We start from the raw sequence: 8353 nt of genomic DNA, 5'->3' as shown, positions 1-8353 counted from the left end.
TGGACGGGAACATCTGGGTGAGACGGGACACATCGCACTCTGTGTACCGGATACACTGCCGGATCGTCTTCCCACCTGCAAACACAGAAGAAGAAGCTGTCACTAAAGAACCTGGCCTGAGTCGAAATAAAGATTTAAATACGTTTTCATCAGGATCATAGAAGGAGAGGAGGATTCTCCCATGAATAAAACATTCAAAACAGCTAAAAGAAGGCTTGGGTCTGGCCTTGGAAGTCTCCTAAACCCTACAATGTCATCATGGGACCTGCAACAGACTCCTGTCATTGTTAACATAAGCATGCATCTCTAAATATTGAGAAAGAGACAGAGTACACAATACGAACTTTCGATGGAGGCCTGCAATGAGTGAAGCTGGGCGGGAAGAGCAACATGAGAATGTTTTAAAACCCCAGAACCTCTGGAATAAACTTCCTTATAAATTAGATTAAAATCAAACTTGTTTAAACACCAAAACATAAGTTATGTTTGATATGAATCTAAAACAGTAGATCAGGAAGATTGCTTTATCAATTAGAAGACATAGAGGTGGAAGCAGTGGCGGCTGGCCAATAGAGGGTGCTAGAGTGCCGCCACACCCACCCAATGACCTTAATTAAGACATAAAAAAAAAACAAATTGAAATTAAATAAGATTAAAATATTCCTAAACATTGATATATATTTATTAGATGTGCAAGATAAATATTTAATCTTTGACGACTAAAGCCGTTTCGTTTTTTTGTCGGATTGGTGATGTATTTCAGCCCTGGGAAGCAAAAATCTTTGCTCACTGACTCTCGTTAAAAGTTATTCATGGGCAGTAGCTCCTCTGCAATACAGATGTGTAGGAGAGCTCTGGGCGCAAAAGAGCTGAGCGCAGAGGTGACAGGAATCGCCTTCACAGTTGAAGTGTTGCTGATTGAGAGGTCGAGACGCGGAAGTGAAGCCAACTTACCAAGAGATGCTGGAGGTGAAATTGTTTGGACCTAATCAGCCGAATATCAAAATGAATCAGCAGTCCAAAGACAGATGGAGACGGTACACTCTGTCTTTTTCCAGGAACTGGTTTGGCTACAAGGCTTGGCTAACTGCATGCAGTGAGGCTAATGCTTTATTCTACTGCCTTGACTACCTGCCTCCTTTTTCAAACGTCAGAATCTGACCCAGCATGGCTAAAGACAAATAGGACTGATTTAAAGCACTTCTAAGAAAAGGCAAAGAAGAATGAACAATCTGGGATTCCCATGGAAAATATATCATAGTGCACTTTTTCTAGATATTTGTTAATTTGCATAGTTGCTCTTAAATAACAGAACAAAAAATGTTTTTTATATATTGAAAAAAGTTAAAGCTAAGTTATAGCTTCTCCATTATTGAACTGGTTCATTGTTTTGTAGGTTTGTGACCCAATATTGGACCATACAAAATACAAATTTGGTCAAGATTAGGTTGTGGTTTGAGGACCCAAATGCAGAGGCAGGGAGGCAGAGGTGGGTTTCTTTTGATTTAATGAAAAGTTAACAGACAACTGAGGCAGGAATCCAAAAATCAAGCATTAAAAAAGTAAAACAAAAAAAGAAACTATGGAGACTTCAGGGGAGAACAATCAGGACGAGGAAGACACAGTAAGATGGAGTTGGAGGAAGTTAGACGAGGAACCAGCACTGAGGAGCTGCACAAGGAGAGTATTTATGGGAGACTGAACAAAGAGGGGACTAACGAGCAGACTGGGAGCAGGTGTGAACATAACAGACTGGAAAGGAGCTAGGGAAAAAGGAGAACACTAGAGGGCAGCAGAGGGCAACAAATAAAAACCTGAAAACCTAAAATATAACCTGAAAACACAACAAAATAAGAATTAAACCAATAAAACTAGAAAACATGGAGCAAAGTAAAACTGAATACTTAAAAGAAAAAAAACAGAACCAAGACTATGACAAATTTGCCTTTTCAAAGCCTCAGAAGGGCAATATTTATGTACAAAAAGGAAACCTGTACATGGAATTATGTTTTTGTCTTTATTGAGTGTTTTTATAATTTTTTTGTTGTTGGCATTTATTTAGATATACTAGTGTGGTAACTTAGTATAGGTTTGATTGGGTTTTGGTATATGTCTAATTTGAATTCATAGCCCCACTGGAGAAAGCTCCACTAGCTACCACTAAGTGAAAGTGCCATGATCTGGGCCAGGTAAAGAATACCACACTTTGAGTCCAAGAAAAAAAAAGACTTGTTAATTTATTAACAAGGAGCTAACTATTAAATTTCCTTTTTTTTTTTACTCTGATGGTAATTCCATGAAATCAGAGAACAAAGGTGGATGTTTCTGTGATGGACCAGCAGGAATATCCACAACCTCTACTATAAGTAGATACCATAGATTCCTACAGTACTAAAGTACCATAGGAAGTCAGGTCAGGGTGAATTTCTAACAGTCTGACCTGAGAGGAAAGCGCTACATCACTGATTAAGATGTCTGTTTCAAATGTTCCTCAAATAAAAGAGGATTCCACTTAACATTCACGATAAAGAAATTTGAAAAATGGTTGCATAAAAAATAAGGTAGGAAATAAATCATGATGTTCAGCAATTGAGTTGAGATATATGGTTTTCTTTCAGTATTTAAAACAAATCTGATCTTCCTTAGGGTTGCACACGTTTCCATGACAACAGAAAATGCTGAAGCTGAACTGACCTTGATCTTTCAGAGAGATGCACGAGTCTTCAAAGGTGCACTCCTGCACGTTCTCACAGCGTCCTGTGTAATCTGAACACTTGTAGCAGCGAAGCCCAGAACCTGAGGAAGAGGAGGAGAGGGCGTCAGGAGGAAGCTCAGCTCAGAAACTGGAAGATCGCTGAAGCCCAAAACAGCAGGGATGAAGTGAAGGTTCCCACTGTTCCCAGATCTGATGTTTTCCAAAGAAAATAACTCCTGACAGGCCGAACATAAAGCTTTGCCCTAAATGAAACCTTCATTTATTTATCAGAGAAAAAATAAACCCCTGATAAATCATTTACCTGAAACCTCAGATAAAAGTTGTAATATCTCTAAAATAAAAAATGTGAGGACTCATCTATAAATCAGGGTCTGAAAGCTGTTAGCATTTGACTCCTTTAGAACAAAACACGAAGCTCTGAGGGTCGATTTTGGATTTCATAATGAAATTAATCCCAATGTTGTTTCAAAGCTTTCAGTCCAGTGAAATATCAGCTTTCTGCCTTATTATAAAATAAACGGATGGAGAGGAGAGAGGAATAATAGCAGGAAAGCCTTGTTTTTGGTCCAGAAGAGAAAAATTACTAAACTCTTGGAAATGTTTTTCAAATAAATTAGTTTCAAATTGGATTTCTGATTTTCAAGCTAAAGATGAATTTAAGTTTTAAGCTTTATTTTTTGTTTTCCTCCATTTTCCTCCACAGTCTGTTTATAGAACAACATCTGGATGAAACCAAGTAATTTAAACTGCAGATCTGAAGTTCTAACCAAAGAAACTCGTCAAGCTTATTCAAAGGTTTCGTCTGGTTCAGAAATATCTGTGAAAATATTATCCCAGCTTCCTTTTGAAGTGATTCTTTAACTAATATTTGTTTCATTTGGATAAATTCTGTTTTGCTGTTTGATCTCTTCTGTTAGAGAAGGAATAAAAAGGAGATTACTGATTGTTTTCTCTTTCCCTCAAGTTTCCCCTTAAAGATTAGAGCTCCAGGTTCTGTTCACTGGTTCCACTCACCTACATGCACCATCCCAGAACAAAGCAGCAGAACCAGTCCAAGGCAGAGCTTCATGTCGTGTCCCAGTGGAGGAGCAGCTGAAGTGAAGCAGCAGTGTCCAGCTCGGTGTCGGTCTGTTCTGCTGTGACCCGCAGAGGACGTCTGACAGCAGCTCTTTGTCCAGTGGACCACAAAGACCGGCAATGTTTAGAAACCTCCTCCTCTCTCCTCGCTTCTGTGTATCTTTATTACTCTCCGGTCATAATTTTGCTTTGATGTTCATCATGTTCCCTCAGACAACATTTGGTTCTCTAACCCTGCTGTAGCTTAGAAGAAATATTTTAAAATTAGTAAAAAAAAAAAAATAATAATAATAATAATAGAGAAACCATAATAACAGTCTGGACTGTGTACCTTAAAAAATCCCAGTGAATTTTACTGAAAACACTTCTGACAATGTCTCACAGAGTTCAAAGAAAGTCCCAACAGACGTCCAAACGTCCCAAGAATTGTCCAAGAGATCGTTGCAGAGAACTTCCTAACAAACGCCACAGGGAACATCCCAACAACCCCGCCAAGGGTGTCCAAGCAGACATCCCAACAACTGTCCCGGAGAGGATCTAAGAGAACGTCCAACAAATGTTCCATCAAAAGTCCCAAAAACCCTCCCAACAGTATCCAAACAAACATCCCAACGGTCCCAGTGAACATTCCAAATTATGCCTTAATGAACGTCCCAAAGAACTTTCCAATAGACATACCACCATATTCTCCCACTCTGCAGAATCTGTTAGTTCAATCTCTAACATTATGCTCTCTCTGATTTTTCTCATAGTAGCTTTGCCTCGTTTGCTCCTGTTTGGCTGTGACTCCATCCTGAAGAGAAACATCAGCTGTGCTGCTGCCATCAACACCTTTGTTTATAGATGTTTTTCAGTGTAGTCCTGTTTCTCTGACTGTGACTGGCTGGATGTGCTCTCTTCATCTTCTGACATGGGAGTTGGCTCAGAGCTCGTCTGCCTGGCTGTGTGTTTCCTGGACGCCTTTTACAGCTGCTTTCTGTATCTCTGCTTCAGTCTCCTTGAACCCCAGTCGGCCTCAGCAGATGGCCGCTCACACTGAGCCTGGTTCTGATGGAGGTTTCTTCCTGTTAAAAGGGAGCTTTTCCTCTCCACTGTTGCTACAAGCATGCTTAGTGTAAGGGATTGCTGAAGAGTCAATGAGTCGATGCAATCAGCTGGTTTTCCTTATATAGAACCTTTGAATCAATTTGACTGTATGATCTGGTTGAACTGTAAAGTGTCTTGAGATGACATGTTGTGAATTGGCGCTATAGAAATAAACTGAATTGTAATACCAGAGAAAATTCCAGAGAACATCCCATCAAATGTCCCAAGCAACAACCAGAGACCATCCAAGATAATGCTCCGATGAACTTCCCAAAGAAAGTTTCAGAGAAAGTCCCAGTGAAGTTCCAAATGAACATCCCAGAGAATTTCACCTGTGAACATCACCTAAGACTTTGCCTCTAAGACTTTATCTGAGAACATCTGAGACAACACATCTATCAGTATCTTAAAGAATGTCCTGTAAAATTTAATTTGAAATAAACGTCCTGTATAATGCTTTAATAGCACCTGGTAGGATCTCTTTAAGTCTGTCCCAAACAGTTTTTCGGAAAATGTCCTAAGGGAGTTTCAGAGACTGTTTCAGAGAAAGTCTTTCGAGAACAGTTTTTTTTTTTTTTGACTTTTTTTCTAATCAGAAAACCTTTGTAAAAACATCATGTAAACGTCTTTAACTTCCATATCTGAATTCACACTGCATAATATTGGAAAGTGATCATTACCTACATTGCTATCATCATTTAAATTCCTTTCACATCTGTTACTCATGTTATTTGAAACCAGAGTAAGACCCAAACATGAGACTATATTTCCTGTTAGAAACACTCTAGTACCTTTTCCATTATTAAAACTTAAAAAGTGACCTTTACTCAGTTAATTAATCTGTATCATTACTTATCCATTAACTATTATAAGCATTGGTTTCTCCGCACCAAGCTTCTCTTCTACCAACATTTCCTAGAATGAAATGAAAATATTATTTCTGTCTTCTTTGAAACACTTTTACATCATCATTAAAATATTAAATAACTTAAAAACCCTTTTTAGCACATAGGTTTTTACTCTTACTTGAGTAATTTCTTTAAAGGCTACTTTTTTCTTTTACTTGAGTAAAGATATGATGAAGTAGTTCTACTTTTATTTACTTATTGTGTATTCTAGCCACCTCTATGTCTATCCAGTCTAACAAGCAGCGTTTTGAAATCTCAGCTGAGATGATTTGTGTGGCGTCTCTGAGTTTGTGCTCAGACCAGGAAGGGGGGCTGAGTTGGTAACAGACGGGACCATCGGCAGCAGCTCACAGAGGGACGACTGTTATTCCAGCAGCTGCAGCAGCAAACATGCTTTACTATGAAAACTTTCCCTGAAGTTAACATAGGAGCATTGATCTAGTCAGCACCAACTGATTCAGTTTAATTCAATTTAATAATTCATCCTGCATGAGGGAACTGATTTATTCATGATACAAGTTATTTAACCCTTGAATTATAATATTCACAGAAAAGTTGTTTGTATTTTAAACTCTGACAGGAGCAAACATCAGATATGGACCAAAAGAGGAATATTCTTTTATTAGAAAGCTTTTTCTATGGACTTCAGTGGCAGGAAAACATGTATATTTATTTATGCAAATTAAGTGATTTTTTTTAGAACAAAGTTTAAGTCATGTAAAAAAAAACTAAATAGGATTAGAAAGTCCTTCAAAATAAAATCTGTAAAAACCCTTTAGTGCCGTCTCAGAGCCTCCAGGAAGCTCCTGCTGCTGTTGATGCACAGCTTCACAGCTGTATAACCAGAACGCCAACGGCAAAGCCTCACTTCTGTAGGAGGAAACTTTCACTTTCCAAGAAAAATACAAACTCCAGACTGAATTTTACCATAAAATAGGCCAACAAGGACCTGCCAGGACTTTTATTATGGGGATATGAGATCAGAACAAAGGGAAAGTTTAGCTCAAATTAAACTAATTATTCCCTGAAATAATCTTTAAACAGAATGTGAGGCATGGGTAACGGTTTTGACGTTAAACTCCTCTGCTGCTCATTAAATCTAACATGGATCCCATCATATATCAGAGCTTGAAGAACATGTGAGACCATCTAAAAGACCGGCTTGAATCTTAGAAACGTAATGCAGAGAAGAAACCATTTCTCAGCTCCATCATCGAGCTACTAGGACCTTCACCTGCTTTTCATGTTGACATTACCATGGCAACCTGAAGTAAATATTTATACATTTTGAATGCATATAACATATTTATTTACTTATTTATATAGTGCATATTTTTTCTCAGTAAACGTATAAATTCCATGCTGCTCCACTCTTGAGGTTCTGTGGATTCATTATTTTTGGAAAAAAATCATTATTTTGATGTAAAAGTTCAAGTTGTGAGCTTTTACTTTTTAGTAATAGTTTTAGTAATTTGTCTCTGATTAAAGCTTAAGTTTCAATCAGTGTGAACCTCCTGGATTGGGGGAACAACTGCAGTGAGGGGCCGCAGAAAATCAGTTGAGGGGCTGCAAATGACCCCCAGGTCTCACTTTTGACACCTCTGACCAAAAGAAACCTGAAGAGAGTGAGATCCAAGATCCAGACGCCATGGGTTAGGCTGATGGTGCACCTATAAGAGGAGAACAGTTCAATAAGTGACATTTGCTGTGAAGATCAGAGACGCTCCTTCTGTGAGTCATTTCGTGCTTCAGAGGCCGTTCACCACGCCTGCAGACAAAGAACACATTCAGCCCAGATCCACCAGCTGACTGCAGCAGCTGAACACGGAGCAAACTCAGCAGCTCAGCACAAAATCAAACATCATATTTCATAGAAAAACTCTGGGTCAAAGAATTTCCTCTGCTTTGTCTGTGCTGGGTGAGATTTCTCCTCAGTGCTTCCAGGTCCTGACTGGAGTCCAAGTGGTTAGAAAACTTGGCAGGAAGCCATTTTGTGTTTTTGACAAATGTTCGCCAGTCGCCGTCTCCTAGAGACAAACTGCTCCTTGTAATAATTTAGTTCTGTTTGCTGGATAAATTGTTTATTGAATGGAGGCTGTGTTCAGAACCTCTGACCCGACTGGGGCCGTCACTGACCCACTGGGTCCCTCTCAAGGCTCTATGCAGTTCTCTAATAAAGGAGCAGTTCAGTGCTTGACTCTCAGCTCCAAGACTGATTGCAAACCTCCTCATCAGTGGTCAGATTCTTGGAACTTGAAATTCGTTGGATTTTTAAAACAAAGCAAGGATCCAACAGAAACGAACATAAACTGTTTTTGCAATGCAAGTACCAAGATACTTTTCTCTAACCTCACGCCTATAGGAAGCTGTGGGCCGTTTTGAAAAAAGCATTTAGGTCTCAGGGACGTGCTGTATGTCCAATATTTAATTCAGTTCAGTTTATTTCTATAGCGCCAATTCACAACACATGTCATCTCAAGGCACTGTACAATTCAACAAGATCATACAGTCAAATCGATTGAAAGTTTTCTATCTAAGGAAAACCAGTTGATTGCATCGACTGATT

General features: G+C 38.9%; 1 protein-coding gene across 1 annotated transcript in view; it reads right to left on the bottom strand.

The window, feature by feature from the left end:
• LOC107103517 (CD59 glycoprotein-like) overlaps positions 1-3883 on the bottom strand; it is a 5171-nt gene extending 1288 nt beyond the window's left edge. The window contains exons 1-2 of the mRNA XM_015403250.1: positions 3731-3883; positions 2695-2796 (exon numbers count right to left, since the gene is read on the bottom strand). Of these exons, the coding sequence (XP_015258736.1) occupies positions 2695-2796; positions 3731-3785 (157 nt within the window). The 5' untranslated portion in view covers positions 3786-3883. The remainder of the gene's footprint in view (positions 1-2694; positions 2797-3730) is intronic.
• Between the last annotated feature and the right edge of the window lie 4470 nt (positions 3884-8353).

Source organism: Cyprinodon variegatus, unplaced genomic scaffold, assembly GCF_000732505.1.
Source record: "Cyprinodon variegatus isolate N-32 unplaced genomic scaffold, C_variegatus-1.0 Scaffold1470, whole genome shotgun sequence".
NCBI classification, from domain to species: Eukaryota; Metazoa; Chordata; class Actinopteri; order Cyprinodontiformes; family Cyprinodontidae; genus Cyprinodon; species Cyprinodon variegatus.
This window is presented reverse-complemented; position numbering and strand designations above follow the sequence as displayed.